At 40.1% G+C, this 21,083-nt stretch overlaps 1 protein-coding gene across 16 annotated transcripts in view; it reads right to left on the bottom strand.

The window, feature by feature from the left end:
* The window catches only part of LOC138750166 (tensin-3-like), a 480,425-nt gene that overhangs the window by 115,291 nt on the left and 344,051 nt on the right, over window positions 1-21,083 (bottom strand). For all 16 annotated transcript variants that reach the window (XM_069912329.1, XM_069912327.1, XM_069912319.1 and 13 more), the window contains 4 exons: window positions 14,241-14,353; window positions 12,430-12,490; window positions 11,979-12,054; window positions 798-927 (listed from right to left, as the gene is read on the bottom strand). In XM_069912329.1, coding sequence (XP_069768430.1) covers window positions 798-927; window positions 11,979-12,054; window positions 12,430-12,490; window positions 14,241-14,353 — 380 coding nt within the window. The remainder of the gene's footprint in view (window positions 1-797; window positions 928-11,978; window positions 12,055-12,429; window positions 12,491-14,240; window positions 14,354-21,083) is intronic.

Genomic DNA, 21,083 nt, shown 5'->3' with positions numbered 1-21,083 from the left:
TAGTTAAAATGCAGACAAAGAGGATTAGTGTGAATGGAAAAAAAGGTCAACGTGGATGTGGTAGGCGGTGGAGGACCTGCTTCTGTGTTGTATGAGTTGTACATTGTACTCTTTTGTATGACTTACATTAAGTAGTACTCAAGGCCTACTTTGTTGTGCCTGACCATGACAAAAATCATAATCTACATCTTGAAGAATAAAATAATGCTTGGGAATACCATCACATTTAAGCAAGTAGTCGTTGTTATCCTGTGGTCTCTAACCAGAAGCATTAAAGGATATATTTGCCTATTTTTAAATATACAAAACATGGCTGCAAATTATCTTTAATTTGTGGCTTTTAAAAAATATAAACAAGTATCTTGGGATTAGAACTTATCACAATGGGTCGCAGCGAGGAAAATAAGTAAATACTCCTAAACTTTAAGATCAACACATGCCCAACTGAAAAGTTATAAATTTATGATTTTCTTCATCACTAAGATTCCCATAGAGGGTACCCATTCTTAGGCTGTGAAAGCAGGAAAGCAAAAAACACTTGCATGTTTAAAAGAATTACATGTTTATATCCCAATCATCCATAAATAGCAGGCAAAATTATGAGACTTACAAGCAAATCATAAATATTGGCATCTGAGTAAATGACACTGGAAGTCTGCACAAACAATCAAGGCTTTTAATTCTGTCCCTGGGAAAGTTCGCAGAGAAAGAAAAATCTTGGAGGTCACCACTGTCCAACTTGTTATGTGTTTTATTCATTAGTATGGCCAATAACAATAGATATTTGACGAGCCCACCTTTGTTGGCATTGTCAAGGTCCTCCTTTCCAAACACAAATCCAAAACCTTGAATGGAGCCTGTGTGGAACTGGAGCCGGAATATGACGTCTCTTGTTGCTGAACGGTACTTTTTGTGGTAGCACTTAACCTGTAATCAATTAATTTAGTCACAATGAATTAGCAACATCAGTGTAAAAAAATTAATTTAAAATGCAAATGTAATGCTCACATTCCAGTGGAAAATGCACAAAAACATTAAAAAGCTGTTAGATACATTGAGCTGATTTCATATCTGAAAATGAGCACAAAATTTATTCCCAGAGTGCAAAACCTCTCTCACAGAACACATTTCAAATTGATTCAAGTAATTCCATTCTGCTATTGTCACGCCCAGCAAATAATTAAATCTGGATTGCTTCATTTATCATTGTCTGTCCTTCAGTCAGTGTCAAATTGTAGATATTCATGGTTCAATTTCTACAGTACATTTTATCTATCTCATGATACATTACCCTGTGCTATCTCTTTTCCCGTGTGAAGATTACTTATTTCCTTCAGCTTGGATGCATATCCCTCTACACCTCCCTCTCAGAGTTTGATTTGAGAACCAAGGTAAACAAGATAACGGAAGATGCTGGAAAATAGGAATGACACCATCACAGTGTTGGAGGAACTCAGCAAGTCAGGCAGCATCAACGGAAACCAAAGACAGTCGACAACAGACATGATTTGTGATGAAGAATTTTCGATCTGAAACGATGACTGTCTATTAGCTTCCAAAGATATTGCCTGACCCTTTGAATTCCTCCAGCAGTGTGGGGTAGCCCACAGAGAGGACACATAGTTTCTTCACTGAACAGTCCCAATGAGTTTCCCTCTATCAACACACTCATTTAACTCAATAATTGTTTCAACTACATTCACTATTTCCATTAAAAGTGTAGCTGTGTAATATGCATGGGTCTGAGCTAAGCCTGCCACTTAGTGGATGATATATAACAGTCCTTATTTCACTCCTAATCTGGTCCCTTCCTGCCCTCATTTTCTGGCACATGTTGATGCCGCTTCCTCCTCTCATACAGATCTGAAAAATATTTTACTTAAGCTGTCAATGTGATCTGTGCTCTCACATTTTTTGGACCAACTCTAAATCTTCCCTTCCCAACAGCAATGCTCATTACAAGTCCACAGATTCCAGAAGCTATCTTGATTATGCTTGACTTCAGACCCTTTTTCCTGCATAGACTCCAGTCTATTGTTTTATTTCTATTGTGACAGTGTGTATAGAGTATATAGGTATCTTTTTGGGAGAAAAATTGGGAAAGGTTTGTTAGTGTAGGCCACATACAAACACTTTAAAACAAATCTTATTTAAAATACTGGAGCTCTGCCCCATGCTAGACATATCGGGGCCTCAGAACTTTTGCAAGAACTTTGAAGAGTGCTTGAGACTTCACTAATGGATTGTTGTTTACAAAAGGCAACAGTTGAAGGATCTTGTTGGAGCCGCAGATTATCTGGAAGAGAACTTGCTGTTCCAGGAGGATCATGTGGTTTTGCAAGCAGAGAGTGTCTAACAGGTTTTTCTGTGCGTGCGTGCGTGCGTGCATGCGTGCCTGTGTGTGAGAGAGACACACACACAGATCACTTGTACAGTGTTACAGCCAGCAGCTGGACTGGAACAGGACAAGCTGGCAAGCTTATGGAAAGCCCATTTATAAGATTGCTTGGTCAAAGCCCCTGTGGTTCATGCAAGAGGAGAGGACTGGCTGTGTAATGTTTCACTTGGAATAAGAGAAACAACAAGGAACTCTGTGGTGACCTGAAAGAAAGAGGTTACCATCTGGAGAACCCTGAAGGGGCAAGTTTTGTCAGAAAGACTCTGGAGTGGCTGATGGAAGTACATCAGTTGTGTATGTCCTGGAATAACAAAACTCTCTCTGAAAACCGACAAGAACCTTCCTGAACGGTAATCATTAACCTTTCAATCCCCAAAGCCTAGTGAACTTTATGTTGAATTCTGTGCACAGTATAAGAATTGTCTGTAACAATGAACTTGGAGGAATGAGAAGTGAGATTGGACTGCGAACCAAAGAACTTTTCTGAACTTACACACACATTACATGCACGTGCGCTTAGTATAAGAAGGGGGTTAAGTTATGTCGGTTATGTTAAAGTTTGATTCTATTTTCGTGTTTAAAGATAAGTAAAAGTAACTTTTGTTTAAGTAACCATCTGTCTTGGTCATTATCTATTGCTGCTGGTTTTGGGGTCCTCTGGGCTCGTAACACTATGGAATCCACTCTGAAGATGGAACTTTTAACACAGATGTTTTTGAGAGCTCTTCCATATTCTTTGGCTTTGGCTTTCACTCTACTGTAGTTACCAGAGCCTTTCATCATCTCAAATTTACTTTTTAATCCACTGTTTTCACCTCCGGCCAAGAGTATGGATTCAATGGTCCTCACCTTCAACTTCACTAGCAGAATACTTGAACAGTATTTTGTTCAAGTTAAAGCAATGTCCATCATCCTCACTGAGATTCACTACCAGGCACTTTCTCCCTTTCTCATTCCAAAGAGTTGTTTGTTTTGTGACTCCATTGGTTCACTATTCCACCTCTACAACCACTTCACACTTATAGTACTTTCCCATGTAACAGCAGAACATGCCACACCTCTCCTTTCACCTTTTACCCATCTCATCATCCTGAGACTCCAACAGTTTTTTTTTCCCCAGGTGCTACATTGATTCACTTGTGCTTCTTCCAATTTAGTGTACTGCATTTAGTGCTCATGCATTGGTGACTGCCTTACAGCCTATCTCCATCACTTTGTAGGGATAGCCTTGAGTTTCGAGTGGCTGTTTTCCACCTCAGCCTCATCCTGATGTCCATTTGTGAGCTTCTGCATTGTTCCAACAAAGCCCACTGTAAGGTTAGTAAACACCACCTCACCCTATGTCTGCAGCCCTCAGGACTTGATTATCTAATTCAAAAATTTCAAGTAATTGACTCATTACATTGTATCAAAACTGGCCAGATCTGTTGCAAAGTTATTATTCTGTAATATCAACTTCAGCCACAAATGCTGCTGAGGCATTTCCAGCATTTTTTTTTTGGGGGGGGGGGTTGGGCTCCACAACTCTGACCTGCATTTCACAGCATTAACATTCCTTTTGTTTTCTCTCTAACTTCTCTTATTAATCTGTCAACCAGATGGCCTTGTATATTCCTACATGAACAAGATGGGAGACCGCAGTAGTGGACTAGAGAGGGGCTCGACAACCAAAGGATTCACACCACCTTGCTTGAGGGAACCCAGTATTGGGACCAGGATTCATGAGGGCACTTCAATGGTGAGCAGGGCTCCCATCAACATCTTCAGTTCAGAAACCGGGGAGGAGAAGGATGTCTGGATGCCTGGAGCTCAGATTCATAGCTGGAACATACAAGAGGCAATGCGACTACAGAGGTAACAAGAGAGCAAGAGACAGTGGCATTGTAGGAGGTGGTGGGATCCACAGATACTTGATGTCTCTGAAGGGACCATTTTTCGATTCTTGTTAGGGGCACCAAACTAATGGCATCTCTTTGTGTGCCTTTATGGGCAAACAAAAGTAAACACATTTGTGTTTAAGTAGTCCCTGACTTACGACCTATGCAACTTAAGACTATCCGCACATACGACCAAATTAAAAAAAATATATAAGAAAAATATAACATTTACCTGGTTCATGTGGTATTTCACAAAGCATAGCAGGGATACAGGGTATGTAAGAGCCAAAATGCGCATACTCACCTTGTTAGTTGGTGTTCTGGAGTCCTGGGGCTGGGCGTGACCATCTTGATTCCTGTGCAAATGCGCGAGTCTTCAGTGGGTGCAAGCATGGTGGGTTTGCACATTGGAATTCAATTGGTGCATGGCGAGAGTTAAGGATGCGATTTCAATATAGTCAGGGCACAACTCTCACATATGCGCCAACTGAACTCCAATACGCGTACCCACTGAAGGCTTGCTCATGCGCCAACCGAAGACTTGCACCTGTGCATAGGAATCAAGATGGCCGCTCCCAGCCCCAGGATCCCGAAACGCCAACTAACAAGATAACCATGGACCAGAACGTAGAACGATTTGCCAAGGTTAATCGACAAATTCAGGAAGCTTTAAGTTGTTATCATCTAATGTTCGATGCAAAAAAGATTTTATTAAGAAGTTTTCTTTAAGACTTCAGTACTCCATGCATGCGGTCACAATTTCGACTTGTGTCCATTCCGAGACACAACCGATTCTTCGGTTCCCATTACAGTCATGAGTCAGGGACCACCTGTACTATATACATGACAATAAAGGAACCAGGATCTGAAATTCCCTTGTCTTGCACATCCACTGCTCTGCAACTTCAAACTCATTTGCTTTCTCATGTGAAAATTAAAATTGCATATTATGAAAATCTGAAAATCTCTTTACACAGATTCTGCCTGACTTGCTAAGAGTTCTGCATTTTCAGTTTTGATTGCAGATTTCTTTTTATTTGTTTTTCATCACCAGTTTCTGGACTTTCCACCAATGATTCATGTTTCTTCCAGTAACTTCATACATAGAAACACAAATTGAATCATACATTTTTCAAAATTATCCTTTTTACACCTAAACAGTGGTGAAGATGCAGTGGCATTATTCTTTAAACACTCTACTTCTACATGGACCACTGGACATCGTAAAAACTCTGTATTGCAAAACCACATACAATTATAATAAGATAGAATGTCTTTCTCAATTGGTCCCTGCTTATTCAAAGAAGAATCGGCAATATTTGGCATCTAATCCAATTTCTGTTTTAAGATCCCTCACGGCTCAATCCTGAGTTCTGGTAAAATTACATAAAATGAATAATATTGACTTTTATTATGTTTATATGTGGTCCAGTTAATGTATCATTTTCACATCCATGAGATTTAAGAGAGGGAGAACACAATTTGATCCCTCAAGCTGGTTCCACTCTTTCTCAGAAGAAACACACCATAATGCTGGAGGAACTCAATCAGCATAGGAGACAAAGATATATTGCTGATGCTTCAGGCCTGAACCCTTCTTCAAAAAATAAGCAGAATAGGCCAGAAGCTGGAAGTATCTGAATTCAAACAAGGGGGAGGAATCTAGACCAACAAAAGGTGTTAATTGGATATGATAAGGGGAGAGGTGAGAACTTATCCTATCTGTGCAAAAGGAGACAGGGAAAGGAGAGACAGGGCTGGATGAAGGTAACAGGAGAAATGGGAAGGGTTTTTTTGTAATGAAAGCCAGAGAATTCACTGTTAATGCCATCCAATTGGAGGGTACCCAGTCAGAATTTGAGGTGTGGTTCTTCCAATATACTGGTGGTCTCAGTTTGGCAGTACATGAGACCATGGACATGCTTGTCAACAAGGGAATGGGATGGGGAATTGAAATTGGTGACCAATGGGAGATCTATGCTACTCAGCGGACAGAGCCAAGGTACTCAATAAAGCGATCTCCCAGTCTGTGTCCAGTCTCTCCGATGTAGAGGAGAGCACAGCAGGAGCACCAGACGCAGTAGGTAACCCCTGCAGATTCACAAATGAAATGTTGCTTCACTTGGAAGGACTGTTTGGGGTCCATAATAGTTTTAAAGGAGGACATGTGGGTGCAAGCGGAGCATCTCCTGTGGGCACAAGGTAGGCCCCAAGGTGGATTACTTCATTCCTTGTCATATCCAATTAACATCTTTTGTTGGTCTGGATTCCTCCCCCATTGTTTGAATACTGAGACTTCCTGCTTCAGGGTTATTCTGCTTATTCCTTGAAAGGGCTCAGGCCCAAAATGTTGGCAATATATCTTTGTCTTCTGTAGACACTGAAAAGACTGGCTGAGATCCTCCAACATTTCAGTGTGTTTTTACTACAATCACAGCAACTGCAGACTTTGGTGTTTCACCCACTGTTTAAGATACAGCTGATCTGATTGTCTCTCAACTTGATATCCCTGTCTATACACAGTGAGCTTTCATTTACTGCTTATCAAAAATCTATTTACCTCTGTCTTCACAATAACTTCAACTACTCTTTCAAGAAGACAGTTCAAAAGATTAACAATGTTCTGAGGGAAAAGAAAATCATATTGTCTTACCTAAAATGTGCTACTCCTCATTTTCAATTGTATCACAAGAGGAAATATCTTCTACACAAACATCCTCAGGAAATAATATCAATGAAGTCACCTCACTTGCTTCAAACTCCCGTACTGAATATTCAAGTCTCGTCTTTCCTCATAAGACAAGGTATTGATAAATTTACTCTGAACCATTTTTAACTCCTTCTTCCTTAAATAAAGCCGTCAGTATTGTTCATGCACATCACTCCAGATGTAATCCAAACAGTGCCTGTATAAGTAAAGCCAAAAACTTCCTATCTTTGCATTCAATTTGTTGGAAATAAATGATCACATTCTATTTTACTTGCTCGCTGTGCCTTTTCCACACATCGCAGCATGAAGTCTCTCAAATTATTCTGCATTTCAAGCTATTCATTCTCTCAAAGGGAAAGTATAACACATATGTATTAGGTAATTATTTTTTACTGGTATGGGCTGTCAAGAGTGGAGACTGGAGCACATAGGATAGTTGTGTCAGGTTAGATCAACACACTAATATGTAGATTATAGAGGGACATGGATCATGTGCAGGCAGAAAAAGTTTAATTGAATTTGGCACTGTGTTTGGCACAGACATTGTGGTCAAGACAGCCTGTTCCTGTGCTGTACCATTCCATGTTCCCTGACTCCATAAACATTGTGTGCAATATTACAATCTTTTCATATATTTCAAAGGAGTGACCTTGAGATTTGCAGTGTCATTTCAACTTCAAGAGAATGGCATATATAAATTTCTATCTCTGTGTTTTTCCATTATTTTGCTGCCAAGGGCAGCTGAGGAGGTCAAGTTGTTGGGTGTATTTAAGGCAAAGATGACTAAGTGTCTGAATTGTCAGGGTATCAAAGGTTATGGGGAGAAGTCAGGGGAGTGAGGCTGAGTGAGAGAATAGATCCATTCATGATGGATTGGCAGAGCGAATCAAATGGTCTCCTTCTGCTCCTATCTCTTATGGTCAAACCTGAAGAAAGTTCAACTCCAAAACTGCAGTGCTATGCCCACGTAAAACAAAGGCAGAGCTGCATCACCACAGATTTCTTCCAGTGGCAGCCCAACTCACACCTCCTAAACTAACAACCATGATCACCAGGAAGGGCAGGGTAGCCGCACATGGAAATATCACCTCATGTAGAATCTCCTGCTACTTGTACACCATCCTCACCAGCAAATGTAGAACTGGACCTTCATCACCACTCGATCAAATCCTGGAGCTCCCTACCCAGTAGCACTACCCTCACCTGAAGAAGTGGCTCAACGACATCTTCTTTAGGGATGTAGACATGATGGCCAATAAATGTCGACTTTGGTAGTGCTAGTCAGAATGAATGAAAGGGCAAACAGAAACAGACGTGTGTAGCCAATTTTCAGCCAATTTTCATCCCATTATGGACTCAACTTACGGGCTGAAAATGTTAATTGGTCACCTGGGTGTATTTGGGTGGCACAGGTATCTGGTATCTTTTCAAAAAAATCTTTAGGTGACAAAGACAGACTAAATGGTTATTATAACGTTTTCACTTATTGGAACTTGCTGAAAAGAAGGCTTCAGAAGTACTCCATTGGTTGAAGGGTAATGGGGTAACAAAGGTACAACTTGAGCTTTGAAGCTTCCTCAGCTATGCCTTTGATACACAAGAATTGCTCATTAGCCTGGTAATTGTAACCTTCAACTGCTACACAATTCCACACCCTCATCCCAACCCCCGAATCCTTAGTCTTTATCATCTAATGCATGCATCTTCCATCCTCAGACTCCTCTTGTTTCTTGGTTTCCTCGTCAGAGTTGTGCATGATAGCCCACCAAGGCAGTATCAATACTAATCCCAGTGCCTCCATGAACTTCATTTCTCTCTCTCTATGCTTTGTTCAAGTACCTGTCCAGATGCCTCTTCAATGTTGTTACTGTTCCTTCCACCACCAACTCTGCAGGCAGCTCATTCCAGACACCTGTTTATCCTTTAGATCTCCTTAAAACTACCTTCTTCTCACCTTGAAAACATGCCCTCAAGTTTTAGATATTATATCCATGGAAAACAGACCATCTACCATCATCTATGCCTTCCATAGTTTAAACACCCCATCAACTCTGTCAGCCTCCTTTGTTCCCAGAAAAAAAACCGACCAGCCAACCCCATCTCTCCTGATAACTCAAGCTCTCCAATCCAGGATACATTTTTGTCAATCTTTTATGCACCTGCTCCAGCATTATTACATCTTTCCTGAAGTGCGGTGATGAGAATGGCAGAATCTCTGGTCTAACCTTTGTTATTTCTTTAAAAGTGCAGCTTTTAGATGGATGTACCGGTATCAATGGAAAAACTGACAATTATGGTTCATCTCCAGATCTGTCTATTCTCTCTGTTCCCTCTCCACAATTCTGTCTTGTTAATCAAGAACATGCAGCAGTTTGTGCTATAATTAGAATATAATCCAGTCTGGGTATCAGAAAACCATATCGACCCCTGTTGCTACAGTAGGTTGTATTGCAAGGAATTGGGTGTATTGTGATTTGCCACAACACAACAATGGGTCATTGGCAGATGGATCAGGAATCCTAACTGGGAAAAAAAAATAGATTAATTTAATTACTTTCTTTCAGTCTGTGAAAGCCATTTTATTCTTATCTCAAAGTTTTGGGTTGTGATCTGTGAATTCTGAAAGAGTGAACTTCTATAATATGAATGGCCATTATAAAGGGTTTGGCTCTACTATTAATAACAAAGTCTACATTAAACATTGATCTTGCAGTGAACTAACATTAACATTAGTTAGATTGATCCCAGCTGGTGGTAGGAGACAGTTAACAACTTGAATTCCCCACTTTGCCCTGGAGGAGACCACTGCAGCGAGCAGCAAGGGGCTCACACCAGGCTGCAAGTTTTCTGTGGAGACTGCCTTGTTGTGATCAGGAATTGTGACCAGGATTCATCATGGTGCCAACAGGAAGCAAGGTTCCCTTTGGACCTTGCGCATTAACAGCTTCATAATTGTATTGGGGGTTCAGAACAAGTGGCCAAGGAGGTAATTTGGATGCCTGGAGATTGGGTTCACCATTGGAATGGCCAGGAGGCTGTGCAGCTATGGATGTTACTGAAGCATAGGAGGTAGTGGCACTGGAGCAGGTGGTGAGATTCAGGGAAACTCAATATCTCTTTTGCTTCTCTCCCACTTCATGGCATGGGCACTGACTGGTAGCACTTCTTTTTGTGCCTTTAAAGGCAAACAATCATAAACAAATTTTGTTTATTTATATAATGATAATAAAGAAACCTTGAACATTGATGGTGACATCTTTTCAAAACACTCAATCATGGCCACACTTATCCTTGTATTATAAAACAAATTGGACACCATATTTCTTGAATTAGTAGATTTACCTCAAGTTCTCAGATTCACAGAGTAACTAGAACTGTCGAAAGCAGAAGACATGATGTAATGGCAAATTAGAAAGTTGGAATTTCATAAATTTCATCAGTTTCTCAGGTTGGAAAGTTCAAACTCCTCAAGGGGGTTGGAGAACAAAGCATTCAACAGATTTGTGAAGCTCTCATAATTTTGAGATAGTTTTGTTTCATAATTCACAATAAAGGTTGACCTTGTTGACAATTCCCATGAATCCTCAGATGAGCCCCCAAAAAATGGGACTTGGTATTTATTGTCAGGCATTTAAGGAGGTGCATTTTATTGAATTTGAGGGCCATGGAAATTTGCAAGTAAAGTGGTCTGTTGCTTGAAGGGCATGGAGAACAATGAACAGTGCAATGCTATAGAGAACCAGTGAGGTGTAAAACACTGAGAGACTGACTTAAGTGCAATCATATGAGGATTGAAGGTACAATATGTACATGCAGAAGAAGTCCAAAAATAAGGATGCCAGAAATCTGGACGATCCAACAATCAAGAGTTTTTGAAAACTCTCAAACTTTTTTTAATTTAGTGGCCTTTTGTGTGTAAGCACCACAGATGTACAGCAGCAAAAAGTGACCACGCTTAATACAGGTAATCTTATCACAAAGAAATTAATTTGTATACTGTATTTTTATTTTACAAAGTTCATTTTTAAACACATTTTCAAGCATTCTATGCTTTTTTTGTAGTGAAAAAATGTTATGTTTACATTTTTGTCAAGCGTTGACTTTACTTTTCTGTAAAACTGCTCATTTTGATAAATGAAGCCTGCTGTATTTTCTCATGAATAAACTAGCAAAATTTACCTGTTCATCTCTTCTTTAATCCTCCTTAATTTTGAATTTTATGAGTACTGCCTGAGAATCTGCAAAATCCAAACTGACGCAATCCCTGAGTAGTCCGCAATTTAGATCTTCTACTGTAACTTTTTTTTTAACTTTGGTCAATAAAGGAGATCAAAGAAGTACTCACAGGAAAGGAAAGAAGGGAAGGAAAGAGTGGTAGAAATCAATGCTCATCTCTGTAAAAGTAATTGATAATGAGCATTGATACAGCATTCAACCAAAATAAAAGGAATTGTAAAGGCAAAAGAGGCAAAGAAGCTTCAGGGAGACGTGGAGGGACTAAATGAATGGATAGAGATTGGCAGGTGGAAGACAGGTGCAAAAATGCGAGACCATTCACTTTGGTGGAGAATTTAAAGACAGATCAACAGTTTTTAGACATTAAATAAATCAATGAGTTTTGGGATAGTGTAGGAAAATGGCACAAAAATCACCCATGATCTTCCTGAACAATAGTACAGCAGCCAAATGACCTACTCCCTCTTGTTGTGATTTTAAAAAATATTCATAGTCATTCTCAGAAAATTGCTTGTAATCCATCTGAGAAAATAATATGAATTTGAAGAAAAATTTTCCTGTTTTTCTCCTCACAAAAATTGTAATGGTTCTTTTGTGCTAACCTTTCCTTCATTTATGTAATAGGGAGGCTGCAGCAAGTAGGCCTTTCATTGCATCTGTACATTATACTTCTCTATATGACTATAAATTCTAACTTCCTAACTTATTCATTCACTTTCGTCAGACCACAATTGCCACTGGGTCGCAGTGCACTCACCATTATATCACCTTTAAGAAGCTGCGCCGGTTCTATCGAAATGCATATTCTGCTCTGATTTTCAGTGCCCACGTTGCTACATTAAAAAAAAAGATTATGATGCAAGTGTGCAGATCCTGGAACAGATGCTGCAGCAAAAGACAACTCACTCAAGGAAATCAATGGTAAAGCAGCATCTATGAGGAATCGTATTATCAACATAATAGGTTGAGACAAGGTTAAGAGCGGGGAGATAAAATTGTCAGCATAGAGAAGGACAAGAGGTCCTGATGCAGGGTCTCGACCCGCAGATACAGCTCCACCTGGTGAGCTCTTTAAGCAATTTACTTTTTTGCTCCAGAACGTGTAGCAAGTTTTACTGTTCCACCCCCCTGCCCCCCACCATTCCGAATGAACAGAAGTACTAAAAATGCAAAGTTTATATGGTATACATTATTAGAGTTAAACTTACTAGATTCCTGAAGTGTAGACTGGTTGCATTGCTTGATAAATCTTTAAAAATGGGCGGCAAACTGTAAAATAACAATTATTACCTGAGAATTTCTAGCATTTAAGATGTTTTACATGGTTTATGGATCAGATACAATATTAAAATTACATAGCAATGCACATTATCTTTAAAAACTTCAAATTTGTTTCATAAAGGGTAAAATAAATATGTATATATATTTTTTGAACCACAGACACGAGCCTCAGAGAGAAATCCCTCCTTAGCTTTGAATTAAAAAGTAAGACTGATTCTGAAAATGTGCCCCCCTACATCCACTTCTCTGAGTAAAGAAATCATTCTCTGAGCTGGATTAAACTAGAGAGGGTGCCAAAGAGATTCACAAGGATATTACCAGTACTGAAGGGCTTGAATTACACAAACCAGTAGAATAGGCTGGGTATTTTTTCCCCCCCTGGAGCAAATGAGGTGAAGAAGGGACCTGTTTAGGGTTTATAATATCATGAGGGAACAGATGAGGTGGATGGACAAATCTTTTTCTCAGGGTAGGGAGATCTAAAACTAGAGAGCACAGGTTTAAGGTGTAAGGGGAAAGATTTAAAAATGATCTTCTCTACACAGAGGATGGTGGGCATATGGAACAAGCTGGAAGTGATGGGGCAGGAACAATTATAACATTTAAAAGATGCTTTGACATGTACACAAATAGGAAAGGTTTGTAAGGAAATAGGCCAAATGAAGGCAAAAGGTATGAGCTGAGGAAGGCATGCTGGTCTACAAAAATTTTGGGGCAGATTCCATACTGTGTAACTATATAACTCCATCGTTCTTTGTCCATCCATGTCAGAATTTTATCCTTATCAATAAGGTCAGCTTTTGTTCTTCAAATGTCACTGCTTTAAATATGTTGAGGTACATCATTTACTTTGATGCACTCGTCAATAGGAGTCTGGAGCTCTGTTGCAACTTCCAGAAACAACTCCACAATTTTTCCAAACCCAGAATACTCTGCACTCCAATCTTTACACCAACACAAAATAGGAATAGGGCAACACAGCAATTAGCCCTGGCTCTCTCATTAGTGGCCAAACAAATCCAATGCAAGTCCAAAAACATCAGTTAAGCACCTAGGTCTTGTTACAGCTGGAACCAAACTGCCATCTGGGGTAGTTTCAGTACGAATTGTTCACTAAACTTGTTGTATCCCTTATCTAAGTATCAGAGACAGGGGATGAGCATAAGTGGAGGTGGTAGAGCTGTGGTTCCTTAACAGGAAACATTTTAAACTGAAAATGTTTCATCTGAGACAACTATTCAGGACTCATTCAGTTGGCAGACCAGCTACATGAAAATTAGAGCAATTATAGACCTTGTAGAAATACAGAACAGAAATTAGCTCAGCTCACCATTTCTTTCTTTGCAGAAGCATTTTGTTCCATTAATGAAATTTTCAGATTGTTAAGGTTGCTGATTGGCAGGTTTAGCGCTAGCATCTACCATTTGCTTGCATTAATCATGGAAATGCTTGGCATTAAAACCACATTTGCATTTTAATGAAGCATCAATAATATTTATCTTCACTGAGCAATTTCCTGGAGTAATACTCCACAGCCAATTCTCGGCCAAACGATGACACCACAGCATGCAGACAACAGCACATCTGCGATCCTTTTGCAAATTTGCAATTTTGCATTTCTGCAAAGGACAACTTTTCAAGTTATGAACAGAAAAGAATGTTCATCTTGACTGTTAATGGCTGCCATTTAGTCACTGAACTCCCATGTCCTCATCCTTCACCGATCTCAAAGAATTACCTCCGCCAGTATCAAAACTGGGAATGCCATGTAAAATGACAAAATGCAGAAACAATGGAGTGGCGTTCATCTTCACTGAACCAGACAGTAGACCATTTAAAAAATGGACATACCTGAAGAAAAATACAAATTGTAACGTTAGTCTGATCAATTATATAAATTTTTTTATTAAACCTTATGTAATTAAATTCTATTAAACTTTAAAAAATTCTTGTTCTGCTGAGAGATTTACTATGGAAGATGTTACAGTCAGTGAAGCAATGTAGAGGTCCTTTCCAATTAAAAAAGGTAGATATTTGTGAAGAATATTGGCAACAGAAGTCTCCTTGAAGTCAATATCTGCAGAGAGGTAAAGTGAGTGGCAAAGGACTGATAGACGATGAAAAATTATGGCAAATGTGAGCTCATCCATTTTGGAAGGAAAAATTGATCAGATTATTGTTTAAATGGTGAAAGATTCCAATATGTTGTTCTGCATGTTGGGAGTGCTTGTGCATGAATCACAAAGGTTCGTTTGCAGGTGCAACAGGTAATCAAGAGGACAAATGGAATGTTAGCCTTCATTGCTGGAGGGATTGAATTTATGAGCAGGGAGGTAATGGTGTGGCCATGCCTGGAGTACTGTGTGTAGTTCTGGTCTTCTTACATGAAGAAAGACACAGTTGCTTTGGAGCTGGTGCAGGCAAGGTTTCCCAGTTTGATTTCAGAGATGAGTGAGGAGAGATTGAGTGGCCTGGGATTCTATTCCCTGGAATTCAAAAGAATGTGAGGGGATAGTATTGAAACATACAAAATAATTAAGGGGATAGGTAGGAAAGTTGATCTCACTAGTAAGTGAGAATAGAACTTGGGGCCATATCGTGAAGATTAATAGATTTAGAACAGAGATGAGGAGGAACTGGTTTTCCCATAGAGTAGTTAACATAGAAACATAGAAGATAGGAGCAGGAGTAGGTCATTCGACCCTTCGAGCCTGCTCCGTCATTCAATGAGATCATGGCTGATCTTAAAGTTCAGTACCCCGTCCCTGCCTTCTCTCTGTAACCTTTAATACCCTTATACTGAAGAAATAGATCTAATTCCCTCTTAAATATATTTAATGGACCTGCCTCTACTGCCCCTCTGTGGCAATGAATTCCACAGATTCACCACCCTCTGGGTATAGAAATTCCTCCTCATCTCGGTCCTAAATGGTTTGCCTATTATCCTCAAACCACGGCCCCGGGTTCTGGATTTTCCCATCATTGGAAACATCCCATCTGCATCCATTCTGTCCAGTCCTGCCAGAATTTTATATGTCTCTATGAGATCACCTCTCAATCTTCTAAACTCCAGCGAGTACAATCCCAATTTGCGCAATCTTTCCTCATAAGTCATTCCTGCCATTCCAGGTATCAGCCTGGTGAATCGCCTCTGCACTCCCTCCATTGCAAGAACATCCTTCCTTAGATAAGGTGACCAAAACTGCACACAATACTCCAGGTGGGGTCTCACCAAGGCCCTGTACAGCAGCAGTAAGGTATCCTTGTTCCTATACTCAAACCCTCTTGATATGAAGGCCAACATACCATTTGCCTTCTTAACCACCTGCTGTACCTGCATGCTTGCCTTCAGAGACTGGTGTACAAGTACCCCTAGGTCTCTCTGCACTTCCCCATCTCTTAATCTATTGCCATTCAAATAGTAATCTGCCCTCTGGTTTGTATTACCAAAGTGGATAACCTCACATTTATCCACATTGTAGTGCATTTGCCATGTATCTGTCCAGTCCCTCAATTTATCCAAATCACACTGGAGCTTCCTGACCCCCTCTTCCGTGCACACAACCCCTCCTAGCTTAGTGTCATCTGCAAATTTGGAGATATTACATCCAATCCCCTCATCCAGATCATTAATGTAAATTGTGAACAGCTGGGGTCCCAGTACAGATCCCTGTGGCACCCCACTGGTCACCGCCTGCCACTCAGAAAATGTGGAATTCTCTGCCCAAGGCTGCCTTGTTAAATATATTTAAGGAAGAGTTAGATAGATTTTTGCATAGCAGAGAAATTAAGGGTGATGGGGAAAAGGCAGGGCTGAGTCCATGGCCAGATCAGCCATGACTTTATTGAATGATGGAGCACGCTTGATGGGACAGAGGGCTGGCTCCTATTTCTTATGTTTTCATTTAAATGGGCTACAGATGCTAGAATCCAAATCCAAACCAGGAATGGTAGACACCCAAACCAAGAATGCTGGAAAACCCAAGAAACAGTGGAGGCAAAAGGTGCAAGTCAACATTTTGGGTCAAAACTCTGCATCAGGGAGCAGGAAAGGATGCCAGTACTGGTATATAACAATAATGTAGAGGATGGAATAAAGGCTGTCACTAATAAGTGGAATCAGATGGGGAGGGGATGATAGACTGATGAGAGAAGCAGATGGAAGAGATGAACAAAGGGAGAGGAAAGCTAGATGGACAGGGTATGTGTGGGAGGAGAGTACTGGGAGTATTTAAACAGGAAATGGATAGGTATCTCATTGCTAAGGGTATCAAGGGATATGGGGAAATGGCTGGTAATTGGAACTAGGAGTGAGTTTAATTTAGCTTAGGGCACAGTCACAGAACAGACCTGATGGGCCTAGTGGCCTGCTTCTTTTCCATTATCTTGTGAAATTGATAAGTCAAAACATTGGTTTGTAAGCTACCGAAGTAGATGTTGTTCTTCCACTTTGCATTTGGTCTTTCCACATCAATGGAGAAAGCTGAGAATAGACTACTCAATGTGCAAGTGAGAAGGAAAGTTATAATGACATACAACTAGAAGCTTGAGATAATCGCTATAGACAGAGCACAGGGATGGGGAAGGATAACTGCACCAGGGTGTCACAAATAGAGCAGTCAATGTAGAAAGTGTAAGGGCGGGGGGAGTGGTGAGGGTAATGGGTGGAGAGTAATCAGTGACTTGTGGGAGGACAGCGTTCAAACTGGTAGAAATGTCAGAGGATGATCGGATTTCAGATTTACTGTCAGACTACATACGTGACATCACATACAATCCTGAGATTCCTTTTTTTCTGCGGGCACAGCAGAATTACTACTAACTGGTAGTGCAAAAAAAATAAACTGTACACAGTGTAAACATGTAAACAAACAAAAACTGTAAATAAAATGACTGTGCAATACAGAGAGAACAAAAGGAAAATCAATGAAGTGCACAAGTAAGAGTCCTTAAATGAGTCTCTGAATGAGTTTGTCGTTCAGGATTCTGATGGTGGAGGGGTAACAACTGATCCTGAATCTGGTGGTGCGAGTCTTGTGGCACCTGTACCTCTTTCCTGATGGCAGCGTGAGATGGGGTGCTGGGTGGTGTGGCTCTTTGATGATGACTACTGCTCTCCAATGGCAGCATTCCCTGTAGATGTGCCCAATAGTGAGGAGGGTTATGCCTGTGATGTCCAGGGCTGTGTCCACTACCTTTTAGAGGGCTTTACGCTCAGGGGTATTGGTGTTTCCATACCAGACCATGATGTAGCTGGTCAGCACACTTTCCACCACAGCTCTATGGAAATTTTCCAGAGTTTTGGTTATACTGAAACTCCGCAAACTCCTGAGGAAGTAGAGGTGCTACTGCGCTTTCTTCATGATGCCATTGGTATGTTAGGTCCAGGAAAGATCCTCCGCGATAGTGACTCCCAAGAACTTAAATTTTCTCACCCTCTCCACCTCTGATTCCCCAATGATCATTGGATTGTAAACCTCTGGCTTTCCTTTCCTGAAGTCAACTATCAGCTCCTTAGTTTGGGTGACATTGAGTGCAAGGTTTTGTTGCACTATTCAGCCAAGTTTTCAGTCTCCATCCTGTATGCTGACCCATCCCCTTCTTTTACACAAAACACTACCACGGTATCAATGGCAAATTTGTAGATGGAGTCATTGTCGAACTGAGCCAAAAAGTCGTAGAGTAGAGCAGGGGCTAAGAACACAGCTCTGTGGTGCTCCGGTACTAATGGGGAAGCTCTTACCAATCTTCACTGATTGTGGTCTAGAAGTGAGGAAATCCAGGATCCAAATACACATATGTTGGATTCAGAGGCTGGTGGTGAAAGGTGATGACCAAGGGAACTCTCTTGCTCATTTGCTAAGGTACAGATGTGATGAGAAAATAGATGGGGATAAATGGAGGAAATATACACGAGAGATTTGGCAATTTTGGCAGAGAGAATGCTATGCTTCCAAAAGAGGAGGTCAATTCACTGGCTTGTTTAACTTAGGAAGCTGGAAAACCATTCATGCATTTTTCCTGAATTAGCTACAATTTTCTTCCTTTTTATTTTGACTTTCTCAGGACAGGGCAACACTGATAGGAAAGATTGTCAAGAATTCATGCAGTCCAAAATTTTATATTTTCTAAGATGAGAATTCACACATTCATGAGCAGACATAAAATATAGAACACTACAGCACAGTTCAAGCCCTCTGGCCCTCAGTTGTGCCGACACATATATTCCTAAAGAAAGTACTAAGCCTAATCTACCCCATAACCCTCTATGGGCCTATCTAAGAGTCTCTTAAATGGCCCTAATGTTTCACCTCCACCACCGTCCCTGGCAAGGCATTCCACAGTTCTCTGCATAAAAACTTGATATCTGATATCTTCCCTAAACTTCCTTCCCTTAACTTTGTCCATGTGTCTTCTGGTGTTTACTGTTCCAGCCCTGGGAAAAAAGGTGCTGGCTGTTCACCCTATCTATGCCTCTTATTGTAAACCTCTATCAAGTCTCCTCTCATCCTTCTATACTCCAAAGAGAAAAGTGCCAGTTCTACTAACCTTGCCTTGTTTTCCAATCCAGGTAAACATCCTGGTGAATCTCCTCTGCACCCTCTCTATAGCTTCCACTTCCTTCCTATAATGAGTTGACCAGAACTGAACACAATACTCTAAGTGTGGTCTTAACAGAGATTAGTAGAGTTGAAACATGACGTCCCTACTCCTGAACTCAATCCCCCTATTAATGAAGCTCATCATCACATAAGCCTTCTTAACTATCCTATCAACCTCTGTGGCAACTGTGAGGGATGTATAGATTTGAACCCTCAAGGTCCCTCTGTTTATCCACACTCAACCAACCATTAAACCCTGTAACTCAGCCCTTCTAGTCTGTCCTTCTGATTTATTGTATCTGTTTGATTTTTGACTTAAATAAGATCAAAGAAAAAGTTTGCTTTATTTCAAAACTCTAATTAAATACATTTTTAGATCCTGTAAAATGTTTTTTTTTATGTTTGTTTCTGATGGGGATCGAATAATTTATAATTTGTGAAATAATTTTTTTTGTTAAAATGTGGAGATTATATTTAGAACATATGGCTATAGATCTTAAGTAGATGATTTGTACAGAGTTGGCACACCAAACAGTTAGTATTTAATACCCAGAATTTTTTTTGTGTTTAAGGCTCTGGTGGGGGGGGGGGGGGTTGTGGGCATTGTGCAGGGAGGTGGGACTAGAAAGGGGTGTTTGGTTCGGTGCGGACTAGAAGGGCCTAATGGCTTGTTTCCGTGCTGTAATTGTTATGTTATGTTATGTTATGAATAACATCTATGCAAAATTCTTGCTCAGAACTGGCACGATACCTGCTTCCTTTGAGATGTTATTCCAAATCCCATCAGATTTCTTCAATTCACTTTCAATACTAATATCATATTTTCCTCAACTGACACTTATTTTCTAATCAACTGTGAGGTTTATGTAAAACCACTGATGTTTTGCTTGCTCTCCACTCCAAATGAACATAGAGAGGCTTCAGTGTTGTGAGATTGAATACTGTTGAACCCATTGTATAACTGTGGCACTTTACATGAAAAGAGATTCCAACTCTCAAATGAAATTTCCAACAACACAATGTATTTTTAAATTTGTTGTCATAATATCTATTACTCAAGCTTTTATGAGTCCTTAAGATCCTGTGATCCCTTTCAACATTTCACACTTATAACTGATGATTTGCTTTATATGCAGAACGGCAACAAATCTTTTTAATAGCTTTTAAAAACAATCAACTAAAGGAATAGATTTAAAAGGAGTGTTCATTGGGAATGGCTACACTTGGGAATTTCCATTATTGGGAATAGGAAACCTAAATGAAGCTGTACCAGGACTGTTAAAAAGCATTTCTTTGTCTCCGAGAATTCAATGCTCAAACAAGACGTTCTGAGAACAGCAAGGCGTCAGTGATAAATGACCTGTCAGTCTTGGTCATTCATGAAATCCTCAACACCACAGATTCTTCCCATGCATCTCCATATAAGCCTGGAGCCAATGTCCTATTGGGGCCAGGAATCCTAGGTGTGGAACATCAGAGAGATTAATAGTCGGATGTTAAAAGCATGTTCATTTTTGATGTAATTCAATGAAATAAAGAAAAATTGTATGACTAGTATCTGGCCAACCTACACCTAAATTTTCCAGGCTCCCAGGGTGCGTGACCCTACAAGACGTGCTCTGAATCATAAAGCTCAAACCAGAGGTGTTTTTGTAATGTTAAGGAGTTGATTACAGATCTTTATCCCATAGTTCAAAGCTAGAAATAAAATCTCAACACATGTTCATTAAAAATCATCGTTAACAAGTCAATGTTCAAAGAGTTAGATTTTCTATGAAAAGAGCATGATGCTGACTATTGTTCTATCATGTACTGCCAAGGCAAGGTATTCTTTGAAATAACATGTTATAGATTTTTCATGTACTGGTGAGTTTCGAAAAAATAAAGTATATTGCCTAATTAAGGAGAAAGTGCTCCATTCCCAATAGTGCTAAACAGTTACCCTAAAATTACAAAAGCAGTATGCAAACTGCCTGAGG

This window comes from Narcine bancroftii, chromosome 1 (assembly GCF_036971445.1).
Source record: "Narcine bancroftii isolate sNarBan1 chromosome 1, sNarBan1.hap1, whole genome shotgun sequence".
Taxonomy (NCBI): domain Eukaryota; kingdom Metazoa; phylum Chordata; class Chondrichthyes; order Torpediniformes; family Narcinidae; genus Narcine; species Narcine bancroftii.
This window is presented reverse-complemented; position numbering and strand designations above follow the sequence as displayed.